General features: G+C 36.1%; 1 protein-coding gene across 6 annotated transcripts in view; it reads left to right on the forward strand.

Moving 5' to 3' along the window:
* The window catches only part of RANBP9 (RAN binding protein 9), a 39,861-nt gene that overhangs the window by 13,870 nt on the left and 10,094 nt on the right, over nucleotides 1–15,897 (forward strand). For all 6 annotated transcript variants that reach the window (XM_062617997.1, XM_062617999.1, XM_062618000.1 and 3 more), the window contains exons 3-8: nucleotides 6,283–6,335; nucleotides 8,131–8,298; nucleotides 11,109–11,131; nucleotides 13,171–13,355; nucleotides 14,150–14,262; nucleotides 15,572–15,680. In XM_062617997.1, coding sequence (XP_062473981.1) covers nucleotides 6,283–6,335; nucleotides 8,131–8,298; nucleotides 11,109–11,131; nucleotides 13,171–13,355; nucleotides 14,150–14,262; nucleotides 15,572–15,680 — 651 coding nt within the window. The remainder of the gene's footprint in view (nucleotides 1–6,282; nucleotides 6,336–8,130; nucleotides 8,299–11,108; nucleotides 11,132–13,170; nucleotides 13,356–14,149; nucleotides 14,263–15,571; nucleotides 15,681–15,897) is intronic.

Genomic DNA, 15,897 nt, shown 5'->3' on the forward strand with positions numbered 1-15,897 from the left:
TCTAAAGAAAAAATGAAAACTAGGTTTAGAAAAGCTTTAGTCTTTTAGCAGATAGCACTCAGCTTACACTTCTGTAAGCATCGTTGGTTAGTCTGTGGTGTGGTTGTACCAATTCAGATCTTCATGGGTATACTTCATATTGCATGTACAAATTCTGCTAAATGTTCTGCATTAAAATAAAATGTTACTATAGAAACTCACATAAAGTAATCGGTATGCTTTTTGGTAAAGCAGTGTTAATAAGGCTTTAGATTATGGCTAGATTATAACTGGTTTTTAACACTAGCCATTCAGTCATCTGTTGTTCTGGCAGTATCTTGTAGTACATGTTGTGTATGTTAAGTGAGTGAAGAAAGAAAGAAGGAAGAATTACCCAAAACAAAAATACGGTGAGAATTAAGTTTGAGTTTTCATTATACCTGTACCTATGGTCTAGCCTGAGGTGTTTCAGTGTGTTTGAGTGATGTTTGTGAAATACAAATGCTTTGTTGTCTTTTAGAGCATGTATGTGTAACTGTTTAAACAGAAACCATACTTTGATTACGCAGTAAGTTGGCCTTTCCTTTAGCATCCAGTATACCCATTTTCTTGTTCACAACGCAAGCATAAAACAATAAAATAAAATATAGCTGCTGTTTTGATTGTATTTTTGTACACTACTAATGTAAAAATTTTGTGCAGTCTTAAGAGCTTTTTTTATAGTTATGTCTTCACATCGTATCATTGATATGTCCTTATAATCACAGGCATTTGTTACAACATGCAAACTTCACTCAGTCTGTGTTAATATATGTCTTGCAGCATTATAAGCAGAGTACTTGTGTATAGAGTAGAATCTGATGAAGTCTGAAGTAGCTTTCTTGCATTAGTGTCTTCATTTGAATTGCAGCAGCTGCAAGAAGAGATTGGATCATGAATCAGCAAGTGTCTTTTCTTAAACTGTAGCAGTAATTCATTTTTTACCTGAGTGTACAAGACCAGACACTTGACAGAAATGAACAGCAGCTGCGTGTGTTAGAGGATTATTTGAGGTTTGTGTTTAACTGGTTAGAAATACATGGAACTGGAACAAGAAAGTTTTATTTCTTCATTGATGTTTTCTAAAACTGAAGATTTTTAATGTAAAAAGAAAGTCAAGAGAATGTATTTCATTTCTCAGTCCCTGCTTCTTGCAGAATGTGAAGTTATTTCTTTCTTATGAGGTTCGTTCACATAGAAATAGTGTATAGATGATAATCTTACTGCAGCCCAGACTTACGTTATTTTCTGTGCAGTTAATTCTTCTCTGACAGTGTGGTCACCAAAAAGTGCTTTAGGGAGAAGTCTCATAAGGTGAAATTATGCAATCTCAGAAAGTGAGGGGTGTCAGGAAATGAGAATCATTCTAGGAACATTACAGGAATCACAAGCAAAACATTACAGGGGTAATGGTTTTGAGCACTGTGCACGATGACTGCCTGACTTCTTTTTTTTTTCTCCTCTCTGTGTAGAACTGGAATAATCTGAAACCTGGGTTTATCGTGTTCAAAATACTGTTTCCTTGGAAACATTCCATAAAATTAAACTTGTTTTCAGTTTGAAATGAAAGACTCAAACTGTCTGTGGCATATTTTGAAACATTAAAATAGAGATAAATTTACCAGCTCATTTCTTATTATGATTGTGCAGACAATAAGGATCTTGGATTAGCATATTGCTACAAAATTTTAATGTGGAGTAACTATATTAAAAATGAAATTCAGATAGCTTTTTAGAGTACTGTGTTTCTGACCTTATAGAGTCAGTGAAGACAGTGTAAGAGAATTTTTCAGACTTCCTCTGCCCTTGCAAGTCAGTTGTGCAAGCCATTTGGAAAATCATTTCGTGTCAAAATTCCTACAGATGTTGCAGTCTTTTCTACTTGTACACTTTTCTAAGATACAAACGTGAAAGTAAAACTGCACCTGTTGTATAGCCTACATTTTTTTTAATTTCAGCGTTAATCCTGCTTTTCTTAGTAGTCAGTACATTTGAAACATTAGGATGTTTTCAGTGGCCTTATTTATGGGTGTAAACATGTGTTGGTGCTTGGACTTAGGCTCCTTACAGATATTACAGTAACTTAGGTTTTAACACCATATGGTTGAAGTTGCTTTCTTTAAATGGGTAGCATGTGGGTGATAAGATACCAGGTTGATTATTTACTTTCTTTATCGTCATCAAAAGAGCTTGGATTTTGATATAGCAGTTCTTCAGGTTATACTGTCGTTTGTAGAACATGTAGGCTCAGTGAGTCAGAAGGAATTTGACCCTTTGCAGGTAGGTTGCTTATGAAATCTTTATAGTAGGGAGGCTATTACCTTTTTTTCTTCATTGCTTGAAAGATTTGTTAAGTCATTTTTACTTGTCTTTACAAATACAGTATAGAATATTTGTTAGAGGTTTTTTTTTTGTTTTTGTTTCAGTTTTGTGTTTTTTTTTAATTTGTTGGGTTTTTTTGTCTTTTAACTCGATAAATGGTTATTTAATACTTAATTTTATCTTTAACCACTGGTAAGCTTTCTGAGGCACCTGTGGTTTGGTATAGTTTTTGAGATTCTGTATTACTCTCGATGGAATGGGTGGGATCGGATATAATTAACCTGAATTCTGATTATTATCAACCTCCATATTGAAGGATCTTCTGTAGACTTTCAGTGGAGTAGCTGGAAGATCTAATGGAACAGTTTCAAATAAAAATCAGAATTGTGTATCTTTTATGAACTGCTGGGGTATTTTTCCTTATGATTTAGTGGTTTAGTTTTGTATCATCTCTTACTGCTACTTTTTCCTTTTATTTGGTTCTGTTTGGGTTTGTTTTCCTCACACTTAGTCTATTCAGACATCCAAATAGATACTTTAGCTTCAGCTGCTTCTTACACATTTCACTGCCTAGGCTTTTGTGTCTGTGTTAGTGGGGAAAAAATAAGTATCACAGTGCCCGTATTTTTGACATTGACATTTCTTTTGCTTTGTGGCAGTGTTAATCTTCAGCAATTTTTAAACTCTGTAGTTTCACAGCATACCTAAAAATTTCTATATGACTTGAGGTTGTGAAATGTAAACTGGAAGATGTGCTAACACACTAAAATGGTGATCTATATCTTTAATGAACTGGAATAAGAATAAATACAATTTGAAATGAATAATCAAGAGTATATCAGGTGCTTTTGCTTTCTTGGTCCTAAGACCAGTGTAGCTGCACTCTCTAATGGTTTTCAGCCACAGTCTCTTCAGTTTCTCTTAAGTTGATTTTATGAATTCCATTGGTGGTTTTACATGTTGTTTTTAATTTTCTGAGCTCCTATAAGACTTGGGCACTTCAATAAATTGATGAGTAGCAACTGGTGGGACCAAAATGCTCAGGGAGATAGGCTTCTTAATATAAAGGGTCCCAAGCCACTTCTTTCCATTTGCCTAAATAGGTGATTGTCCTACACAGCATCCAGGGCTGTTTATGGGTGGGGAGCTGAGTTGTAGGCACCTTCTACAGGTACAGAAGGAAGTGATGGGGGAGGCAACATCAGAACCACACCATTATTCACCCTCTCTGATCTTTGAAACCACACTGTGTCATTCCAGTTTAGGATGGTGCAGCACCAGGAGTGTGCTGCTTCCTAGTGTTGACACCTCTCTTTCCCCAGGGCTGCTGTTCCAGCATGACATAGTCTGTGTGGACCTGTTCTTCCTGCCTGTTGCTACCTCCTAGACCAAACCCATTCATGTGACAGGACAGCAGGAAGTACATCGTGAACTGACAGAACAGTGTGGGCCTGCATTTCACCTGGTTACTAGCATGAATGTTTTTTTTATCATGGACTAAGGGAGGAAAAGTTAAATGCATGGCTCTGACACTGCTCTGATTCCTAGACACATGATACATGAACTTTAAGGTAGCAAACAGAAGGACAGTTTATGTGATTCCTCCCACTGAAGCAAGTCTTTTTGCAGGCAATGACTGTTGAGCTTACAGGTGCCAGGAAAAGGGAAAAAAACCCCAAACCCTTAAATGTAGTGGTTTGGCATAAATACAACTGCTGTTACGAATTTTAGAGCATCTAAAGTCTATCTGTCATAATACTGTTCCCCCCTCAGTTTCTAGCATACTGTATCTAGTTGAACGTGAGATTTGCTATCCCTCAGCTATAACAAACAATAAATTAGCTTAACTGGTGAGCCTTTAATTTCACTCGCTTCCAAACCATGAATTGTAGGCATTCCTTTTTCCTTTTGAAAGATGTCTATAGTAAATGTGTTAATTATTTGAAATGTTTTAATCTAATTTTACTTGAGTTTCTATGAAGTCCAAGTCTCCTTGTTCCCAGCTGTATTAAATACAGTGGGTCTGTGTTTACAGTTGTTACTGAGTTGAAGAGGAGGCTCAGAAGATATATCTGGGAGAGAAAAAACAAGTGCTACCAAAATGTTACCTAAATGATGATTTTCTATCTAGCATTTTACATTTTTTGTATAACCTTAATCTTGTTTCTGTAAGAATACTGAAATGAAATAGTTAACTCTTTTGGATAAAGGTGGTTTCTTTATATGACTGCCATTGGAAGGCTTTTTGCAGGTTTTGGAGTTCAACTTCCCTGAATTATTTTAGAAAATTACTTTCTTTAATAAATTATCCTTAACAGGAGACTTTCTGTCTTTACATGAGAATCCTTCATGCATCAAACTTCAGACAATGCTAAGAACAATTCTGCCATTATTAAAGACAAAATCAAGGGTTATTCACTTGTTGCTTTCATTTATAATTGTTTTGTTGAATCTGCTGCTGCAGTGGTGGCAGCAGCAGTAATGTAGCAAAGCAGCAAAGACTAATCCTTTTGTTGCCCCTTTGCTTCAGCTTTTCAGTATCTCTAAATGAGACACTTTATATTGCCAGATATGTATAGTATCTGCTATATGGTTCCAAGGTTCCATTTCATGCTGGTATGGTGAAGGGAAAGGAAGATTGTATTATACATTAGGAATTATCAGAGGAGGGCTTTGTAAATATCAAACACAGAAGCAGGTAAGGTAATTGTTAGGAGTGATCAATAGAGCAGAAAGTCCAGTACACAGTTAAGCATATGGCTTCTGAGATTTGCTGCTCAGTTTCGTTCTATGCGAAATTTGTTTAAAATAGCAGATTAACCAGTACTTCTTCGAAGAATAGTTGCTTAAAAATTGCATTATAAGAGATGGGAATACAAAGGTCTATTTCTTCAACTATTTTCCAGCTGGCATGGGTGATTATTTTTTTAATATATATACAGTTTATTATTTAATGACAGATTTATGGTAACTATTTTGAACTAGTGTCAGTAATTTTAATGTTTTGATAAACTAGGAAATATTAGGTGATTTTTACATGCTTGCTTTAGTCTCATGGGGGTTGGTTTAAGTTGTGCGGGGGGGGGGGGGGGCGGTGAAAGCCTTAAAGCATTATGCTGTTTCTCTTTTTGAGTTCTTGTCTTCCTGATCATGAAATTACTTTTGTTTATGAAACAGAAGCAAAATTGTTTCTACTAACTTCAAATAGTGTGATTTTGAGGTGGGGAGATGATTTTTTTTTTTTTTTTAACCTTTCCAGTACTTGCTATCAAATTGACAACAATTATGCTGGATATGACTTTATTAAAACTACCTTTTGTAAGGCTGACTTTTGGACTTCATTGACCTAGCTGTAACTTGTTTAGATTTAAGATTATGGGTAAGTACAGTAAAATACTGTCCCTTGTTAGCTCTTCAACAGATTCCCAACAGTTAAGTAAATGTTAAGTAACATTGCTGGAAAATGTCTCTAGACGGCATTCTGCTCTATGATCCAGGGCTTTAATGGTTTAGTGTGATCTTTTTGTAAGTGCTATGCTAAGGGTGCATTTTGGTGCAGAAATAATGCAGGTCTGCATGTATTTTGTAAATTATATGTGTATGGCTTTATCCCTACTTTCAAAATAAGGCATGGGCTTTGATGTTTTTGTTCGTAGTTTATGGCTAATATCAGTATTCTCCATTGATAACCCAAGATGCGTAAAAGAGAAGGAAGTTTTCATTGCTTCCTGCAAGGACAGAATCTCTCTGTGTCAAACCATATATACTAGGAATTACTTTTCACTTTCCTTGCTGTTATGCCACTCAGCATATGAAATGACCCCTCAGCAGCTTTATTGGTATATAACTAATCAGCACAGTGTTTCTTAGCAATATCCCAATATATATACACGTAGTCTTGTAAGAAAGAGATGCATTTCTTTTGTTCTTTCATTTTTCCAGTTACATGGGAATTGGGCTGTCAGCACAGGGTGTGAATATGAACAGACTACCAGGTATGTTCCAGTTTTCATTACATAAGTTACTTATGTTGGTTAATTTTAAATATGCTTGACTTTGATAGGAAGGTTCTGGTAAGCAGTAGTGTAGCATAACATCTCTGTTGTATCTGTCATCTGAATTACGTACAGCTTGCAGCTAAAATAAAGTTTAGCTTTTACTGTATGTTTGCTCCTGTACTATTTCCCACAATTCTGTGTTAGTTTATAACATTATATAATAATGTATTTATAACATTATGCAGATACTTTTTAGCAGACAAATTTTAAACACTGACTTGCACGGTCAGTGATGCTGTCTTGTTAACAGCTGTCTGCAGTACCTCTGTATAGCATTTACAGAAGCTGTGTGTATATGCTTTTTTTTCAGTCCATCTTCAAATGTGTAAGACAACCAGCCAACCCCCAACCTAAATAAACAAAAAAACAAAGCACCAACTGATTTTTGTTTTTATTTTTTTCCTGTTAGCCAAGTATAAAATCATGTTAAATTAACCTCAGAGTATCTGTATTCTCTTTCTTATGCATTGTTACTTTCTCACCCAGATTTTCTGGTGAAGATCCTTATGATGACAGTAGTTACACTGTGAGCCCAGTTAAGGGGGGATGAATTGCTAGTTTGTGACATGAACTTATTTTGAGTATGATTTAGGATGTATTGCAAGTAATTACCAGAGATACTGCTAATCAATGTAACTGCAGTAATTTGGGGTACTTAATTTACTGAGAGATGCTTACTGTGGTGCCTGCTGAAGCTACATACAGATTAAGGGCCTAATATGGAAACGACTTCCAAATTAACCTGTTAGGCAGAAGCTTGATAGAAGAGTTAACCTGCAACCTTTTAATCATTAAAAATGAGTTGTCAGGATAACTTCTTATAGCCAGAAGGTGTGCGTGTATGTTTATGAAATTTGGTGATTTGTGTTAAAGATCATGCTTTATATTATTTTGAATAGGCATTTAATAGACCTGTTAGGAAGATTATATGGTGCCTTAAAATTTTTTCCTTTTCTATGTGTTCTTGTTTAGTATTGTTCTTGTTTAGAATTGCAGAGAGTGTGGACAGGTATTTTCAAATGAGCTCAGACTAAAATTGCTTGTTGTGAATTTCACTGAGTAGTGTGACAATATGAAGCTTCTTAACTGGTTCTGCAGCTTCTTCACCTGCAATATTACCACCATATTTGCATACATAATGATTTGCTTGCTGGTTGTGACTTTAACCTGTATTGATAATTTTTTTTTTTCCTTTTAATTTTCAGGGCAGCAAAGCTTAGTTGACACTACAGTCTGGAGATTCTGCTATTATGCAGAGACTGCTTGCTGCTGAATAGTCATTCAGAATGATAAGGAGTAGAAATGTGATTCCCCAGAGATGCATGTTTGGATTTTAGCCAGGAAGAATTTGATTATGACATATGGTAGCAATAGTTCTGCAAGATGAAAGGGAGAACAGAATAATCTTCACTGTTTTACTGGGACATGTCAGATCTGCATATAGCTTTTCATATTTCCACGTTGTAGCTGATTATATTTTTGATGTTGCCAATTTTGTGAAAGAGAAAAATGTGTAATCTGAATTTGCATTACCTGTTACCTACTACAAATGGAATTGCCTTTTCAGCCATTTTGATAGAAGTTGTAATTTTTTAAAAAATTAAATAGATTTTTAAGATAAGAAATCTTAGAAAGCAGAAAGCTGAGCATAGTAATTAACTGTATTAACATAGTCTTTCCATTATTTCACAATAAAGGAAATTAATAAAATTGCAAATGCTTTGTTCTCTAGGTTGGGATAAACATTCATATGGTTACCATGGAGATGATGGACATTCATTCTGTTCCTCTGGAACTGGACAACCCTATGGCCCAACGTTCACTACGGGTGATGTCATTGGTTGTTGTGTCAACCTTATCAATAATACCTGCTTCTACACAAAGAATGGACACAGCTTGGGTATGGAGAAACATTACCGTTAATGATAACACTGTGTCTGTAAGTCTTGTAAATCTGAGACTCTGTTCATGTCAGGAACAAAGTGCTTGAATAGTTCTTTTGATAATCTTACATGATTTAAGTAAAGAATTGGGAAGAATAACTTCTTATGTGCCACTTGCAGTAACATTCCTTGTGAATTTGGAAGGATTTGTCATAATACCTCATTCCACAGGGCCTGCATTTGTGCACTCCATTACTAAATCCTCAAATAATACTTGATGCATATAAGGTAATACATAATAAGAGAATTGGAGAAATGGAGAATGGATATAGCTAAAACTCATTGCTGCTGTTTGAAGGACACTTAGCCTTCACTAAAACTTTACCTTGTATGGGTATTATTTTGAGCATATGTTGGAGAACAGTGTCTTTTGGATTCTCAGTCTGGAGTCAGGCATAGTTGGGCTAAAGCCATGAATTATGCAAGTTGTGCTAAAATTAAGTCTGTTAAATTCTTGTGGCAAATTTTAGTATTACGAAAGACTGAAAGAGAATTTTTGAGTTTGAAGACAGAAGGAAGGGGTACAGTTAAGATCTTTCGATGCAGTGTATATGTAATAATTCCATGACTTAGTGCAGTTTAGTGAACAAAGATACAGAGTGTAAAGAAAGAAGGGGAAAAAGATCTACCAGGCCCTGAGCAAACAGATTTAACTTCAGAGTTTTCCTGCCTCTGCTCAGATCAGGGCTTAGGTGTCTCCAAAGGGCAATTCCAAGTAATTACTTCCGTGATTCTATCATAATTTAATGTTTCTTCTAAATTGAATGAGTGTATATACCTGCGCTTAATACACTGTGGCAGTGGTACACTTTAACCATGCACTGTGTAGTAGTGTCTTTAGGCCCTGATTCAGGGTATATGTTGAAATGGAAGACAATAGGTTCATGTTGTTGTTTACCCCAACTTTAACTGGATTAAAGCTGAACTTCCGTTTTGGAACTAGTAGCAGTGTACCTGCAGGTAGGTTGCATCAGATCATTGGTCAACTAAAAAGACAGTGGTTTTCTGACTACAGTTCTGGTCATATGCATGGACGAGTGAAGAAGGGAGGAGCAGAAACCTTCTCTTCTAGTGGAAGTCTTAAAGCAGACTGGATTAGGCCAAATATGAAAAAGGTCACTCCAAGTGCTTAAAATCTCTTTAGAGGAGAACAGAATGGCATAGATGAGGAGAGGCTAGTAAGATGTCATCTGTCATAGACAAGAGTTTGACACACACTTGATGGATTTCAGAAGGAAACCTGACAGCTGTTCTGCTGTGGTGGGCTTTGCTAGTTTGAATTTCTGGCAGAGGAAAATTGATTCTTAAGGGGAGAAAGAAATTGTTTAGGGGAGAAAATAAATTAGAATTTGTGGCTGTCTTGCAGAGTTGTTTCTGCTATTTGTCCAGAATTCTTGTATGATCGTGACTTGGAGGACATTTATGTTTCTTCTTCGGGCCACAGATGCAGTCTTAGAGTATTGGAAATCTTTGGCTCAGCTTGGAATTTGACGCTACAAAACGGGCTAAGCAATTATTTACGCAAGTGTGAAGTTCTGGGTTAAAAAAAATCCACCACCACCACCAAAAAAACCCCTACAAACCTGGAAACTAAGCCCCCCCCCCAATACCTAGATGTCACTTAGTCATCAGTTATCGTTTATATGTCTTGCCTACTGCCATGGTTACTTTGGAAAAGGGCAAGTTGGATGTCAAAATGTGCCGAACAGGAACTTTATAAAAAGTTAGGGTGTGGACAGGTGATGAGTGACATGTTAGCTTTGAGATGTGATGGGAGGAAATGGATTCGGTTTATATTTTTTGTATCAAAGACATGAGTAAGGAATCCAGATGCTCTTGATGTTTGCAATCTTGGTTAAGAATGGAGATGGAAAGAAGAGGTGGAATTTAGGACCAAAGGTTAAAAATTTTGTTTTTTTTTAATCTTAAATTTGAAAATTCAATCATACAAAATAAGAGTTTGAAGGGATAAGTGGATTTCGGTCATTATGCACTTATGAAAAAATAAATTCAAAGAAATACTTGCAACAGTAAAGGAAATGCTGAAATACTATTATCATTTTTCTGCCAGAAGGAGATTTCCCGGTACTTACTTTTTAACTGAAAGCTCCCCCACTTCCTCCTCTAAAATTGCATGAAGTTCATGAAGTGTATAGAGGTCAGATTTTTCTCTAATCCTGAGACAGTAAAATCATTGCCTTGGTTTTAGTGGTAGATGGATGCTTGTAATAACACAACAAGATAATAAGCTACTCTATTTGAAAACCAAAATGCCATGGTGTGGATTAGAATGAAACATTTACCATACTGGTTCGGAGTATTACTTGCTACTCATGTAAAGATCATATGTACTTGTGAAGAAAAGTAATAGCAAACAAGAAAAGACGCCATTAAATCTTGCTGTTGCAGCATCAAGACATGCAAGTGAAGAAATATCTTCAGATATTCTTATTGTGCCTCTATTCTGTAGCCAGAATTTTCATACTTTCTAATCTGTGTATCTGCATGATGTTTGGTAAATCTTATGTCCTCTGTTGAAAAATTGAGGGCAAATTGAATACTTCTGGATGACAGCTACTTTTTGCCAATATTGCTCTGATTACTCAAGCACATCAGTTGTGCCTATGCATCACTGATGTCACTATCCTTAACTACTTATTTCCGAGATAGTTTGGGTGAGTTTTCTGAACATGTAATGATACACTTAAGAAAATGAGGCAAGAATCCAGACGTATGAAAATTCATCTTAATTTTCTCTTCATTACAGGCATCGCTTTCACAGATCTACCGGTAAGAGAAGTGCATTTTCAAACAGCTTTCCTTTGTATTATAAACAAATGTTTCAGTTGTAACTTGTGTTTACCTTGTGTGTCTTGGAAGTACAGCGATAATCATTTTAACCATTTTAATATCATAAATTTTTCCTCACCATTTAAGTGGTGATTTGTTAACCAAAGCCATTTTTTTTTGTTTTTAAACTGATTTTCACAGGGGTTTTTCTTTTCAGGTTTTGACAGGCACTTCTAATGGAAGTGTAGCAGGAAATAATGCATACAAGTAGTTGTTACGTACTTTGTTTGATATATACAGGCCTTACATACAAAGTGGAAGCTGTATTAAACACCAGCACGATGCACGTGTGTGTTCAGCTGTGTATCATGCACAGAAAGGCTGGCTTAAGTAGTTCATGATGAGTAACACATGATAAGTAACACATGATGACTGTAACTCATCCTTGATAATCTAATTTTCAAAATCTTTCTCTATACTGTTTACTCTGTCAGGTCAAACGTGTCAAAAGTTTTGGTTTGTTGCTTTTTAAAGCAAGCTTGGGGATACCTGAAGTTGTCTGGCTTTTCAGTCAATTAAATTGTAATTTCCTTGAAGTTGTTAGAAATGTGTTCTACATGCCACTGGTACCAGCAGCTGCTGCACTTCTGATTGTTTGTTGTTGGATTTTTATCTTTTTTTTTTCATCCACTTAATTTCTCATTTAATCTGGTTAGGGTGAAGTGTGTGATCCATTTCCATCTGGCCAGTGACTCCCATTTGCTATGGCCTTAGGAGTCAAGGACAAATATTAAGGAAAAATAAAGTCAGTAACTCAGGACACCTCCCAGCTGCACCACAGGGTTGGGTGCTGCTGTCCTGGACCTGTGTGATAACCAGCAGGGCTCCTTGATAGCACGTGGTACCAGCACAGGAAAACTGACACTGTAATCTGAAGTTTGAACCTAGACCCCTCCTCATTAGAATCAGTTGTTTTCATCTGATTAAAAGATCTGAGACCTGTGCTTTGTTGATTAGTCTGGACTAGGTAACACTGTGCGCAAGGTTTCTTAAAGGGGTGGCAGGGAAGTGGCAGGATTTGGTTTGGGCATGGTTTTTAACAACCAGACTAATTTCACAGAGCTTCAGTGTTCCTACTGATCTGCATTGTTGGTAACTTGTTTATTGATAGCTTTAATTTATGTAGCATATAGTTCTGTAGATCAGCGTACCATTATACCATGCCGTTGTTGATTGCAGTGTAAATATGATGTAAGTGTATTTATAAATAAAAAACAGCAACAAACCCCACCCACCCAAAACCCCAACTGATTGCATTGCCATTGCTGAGGTGCTTAGGTGCATTTAAGAAAGTTATGTGAATCCCAGCAGGCAGATTTTAGTTTTCTCGTATTTGGCATATTTCAGATTTGCATGGAGACCTGATCTCTGGGCAAAAATTAAACTGAGACAGCAATAAATGCTTTAAAGTCTTTTTGTAGATACAAGTCCAGGAATTCCTGAGAACTTCAATGCACTGTCACAGTTCTTTTTAGGCGCTACACTTGGACTTTGAGGCTAATGAGTTCTCTATCCTGTCAGTTCTTACCACTAAAATTCAGCGATGTTTTAAGTATTTCACCCCAAAAGGAAAATGGCCCACTTTGTAAGTTTAATTTTTGTTCTCTTTTTAAAAGAAAAAGGCTGGTCTTTAAAAGTAATTTAAAAATTGGTGTTGAGTATCTTGTAAAATTGAAACCAGAAGTTGTAAACTTTAGCACAGTTTAAAAAGTTAATTTCCTGACTAGAAAAAGAATGGTCAGTCAGGCTCTCGTATTTCACAGTAAAAACAAAAAAGTAATTATGACTACTGGGAATAAAATTAGTCATTGTATTGATGGATTGGTCGAAGTTGCTTTAACTGCTGGACGGATGATCCAGAGGTACTTGCTGCATCCCACTACTGGTAGCAGTGGGGATATTATTATAGGGATGAAAAAAAAAAGGAAAGTGGGGCATTTAGAATAAGAGGAAAAAGCTAATTAAAAAATTTCTTGCAGCCAAACTTGTACCCTACAGTAGGGCTTCAGACACCAGGAGAGGTTGTGGATGCTAATTTTGGACAGCACCCATTTGTATTTGATATTGAAGACTACATGCGAGAATGGAGAACCAAAATTCAAGCGCAGATTGACAGATTTCCAATAGGAGATCGAGAAGGAGAATGGCAAACAATGATTCAGAAGTAAGACTTTGAATATTGTTAATTTAAAAAAAAAAGAAGTTATTAATTGCATGATTCCAGAAATCTTTAAAGCATTGTAATTATTGTGCAAAAAAAAGCACAGATAGTATTAAAACCTAGTACAAATGGTTTTCTTAACAGGTTGATAAACATTTATAAATTTGAGCATGGGGAGGAGTTCTCTGCATCATTAATAATTAAGAGTTCCTAATGATGAGCGTAAGCCTTCCATTCTGATTTGCCCTATCTCGTGTGCATTGGGGAGTTTAAAAAAATTGATGTGATTTTAATGGACGGTTTTAATACATTGGGCTCTGGAAATTTCCCTTTGTGTTCTCAGCCTTTGGCATGCCAGGTTAAGTTGTGGCTCATTAATGTCTCACTTGGAAATATGGTGGTGTGCCTTTGCATTTCTTATTTCTTCAGTGAAAACAAGTAATTAGTGTGCAGATATTTAACTTCAGTGTATGTCATGAGCAAAAAAAGACAATTAGCAGGTACTGTTTTAATTGAGCTTGCTTTTGGGTGATGAATCATTTTAATTCAGAATTCACCGTAATCAAATGAGACATTGATTTTTTTAAAATGGTTTTTCTGCGCAGTGATTTGAAGAAGGTACTGGCCCTTCACTGAGTTACTTTTGTGTGACTTGTACGGAAGTTTCCGAATTTCAAGTAGAATTATTTATTCAGTCACTTTTTTTAAGAAAAAAAGGTTTTTACATTCAAGCAGCTCTTGATCTCTGTACTTGTATGTAATGTGTGTTTCTGGGTTTTGTTTTTGTTTATTTTTAGAATGGTATCATCTTACTTAGTTCACCATGGATACTGTGCAACAGCAGAGGCATTCGCCAGATCCACAGACCAGACTGTGCTAGAAGAATTAGCTTCCATTAAAAATAGACAAAGTAAGGATGGAAAGCATGTTGCATCCTTTTTCACCTCCCTTAAACAAAAATTACCTAAAGCTTTCTCCTAAGCATCACTGTAGAATTTCCTTTCAGCACTACTACATAGTACAGTTTTTTGCTGTAAAGTTACACGCATATGAACATCTGGTTAAGAACAACTTCCACACTAACGCTTTGGAACTTGTTTGATGTAACAGAATGTGATAAATTACCTGTTGTCTTTCTCTTGAATGGAAAATTGTGATCTGTCTTAAACAAATGTATGTAATGTCTCTAAAGGAGTGTTTGTGAGAGCTAATGGTCAGTCACAAGCAGGAATATAAAACAGCCTTGACAAACGTTTAGGTTTTTATCTTAACTGAAAAGGGGTAGAGTTTAGAGAATGCTTTGTAAGTTAAACCAGATTTGAGTTTTCCTGCTTACAGATGTGAGGGGGAAGAGGACAAAGTGTACTAACAGCAATTCGGTTCTAACTTGCTGTGGCAGTGTTGTTTGGCAGCCTGATGAAACACTGCCTCCCCTGTTTGTTGAAATCCCTGCTGTACAACACAAGCATTTGTGTGACTGCATGACATACCACATGGGGAAACTGCTCTGGTTGAAAAATAACCCATTGCTTGGGCTGTTTTTCATTCTGGATCAGTTTCTCTGTTGGTGGATAGAGCTGTGAGGCTGTTCGCAAGTTGTGCTAAGTTACAGCAATATAAGCATCAACTAATGCAGGGACTGGTATGGAAAGGTTTAGTCAACTGCAACCTGACTGGAAGTGTGTGTTGTAGGTGAGAGAGACTAAATTTTGGGTTTCTTAGTCAAAATTGAACCTGTGGGAGTGGGACAAAGTTTGGATATTCTTGGGTGATGATAGTTCGGACTGTGTTTATTCGTAAAAGCATGAAAATGAGATAGCAGAAGAGTGTCTGCAATCTTAATTTAAGTGTGCAGTCTGACTACAAAGCAGATGTATGCTGGCAAAAAAAAAAATACTGAGTGCTCACCTAGATATATGCAGGCTGAGTGCAGTTCTTAAATTCTCCTATCAAATATTTTGAGGAAGCATGATCTTTCTTTACACTTTTTTTTTTTTTAAGGAAAAAACCTTGTTGATTGATGGTTGCAGTGTCTTTTAATTGTTATTTTACATGTATTAATCCATAGCTGTCCATTTAACTGATGTTGGTTTTGGTGAGCAGAGGTTCAGAAGTTGGTTTTGGCAGGATGAATGGAGAACCCATTGAAACAACATAACAGCTGTATCCAAGTTTACTAGAAAAAAATCCTAATCTCTTATTTGTTTTTTGGTGAACAGGAATTCAGAAATTGGTTTTAGCAGGAAGAATGGGAGAAGCCATTGAAACAACACAACAGTTGTATCCAAGTTTACTAGAAAGAAATCCTAATCTCTTATTTGCATTAAAGTGAGTCTTCAAATTATACAGATGTGTGTTTATAGATGGCACAGTACCTTCTGAGACAAGACAGTTACTCGTTTAAAGGTTTCACAGAAATTTAAACAAAGTTAAGCAGCATTTTTTAGAAAATGTGTATAGTTCACTTTTTTTATGCTATATTATTTGCTACATGTTTAGGTTTTGTCATCAAGGTCCTGTTCTGCAGCATAATTCACATCTCGCT

This window comes from Pezoporus occidentalis, unplaced genomic scaffold (assembly GCF_034315485.1).
Source record: "Pezoporus occidentalis ecotype Australia unplaced genomic scaffold, CSIRO_AGI_Poc_V1 ctg2, whole genome shotgun sequence".
In the NCBI taxonomy this organism is placed as follows: domain Eukaryota; kingdom Metazoa; phylum Chordata; class Aves; order Psittaciformes; family Psittacidae; genus Pezoporus; species Pezoporus occidentalis.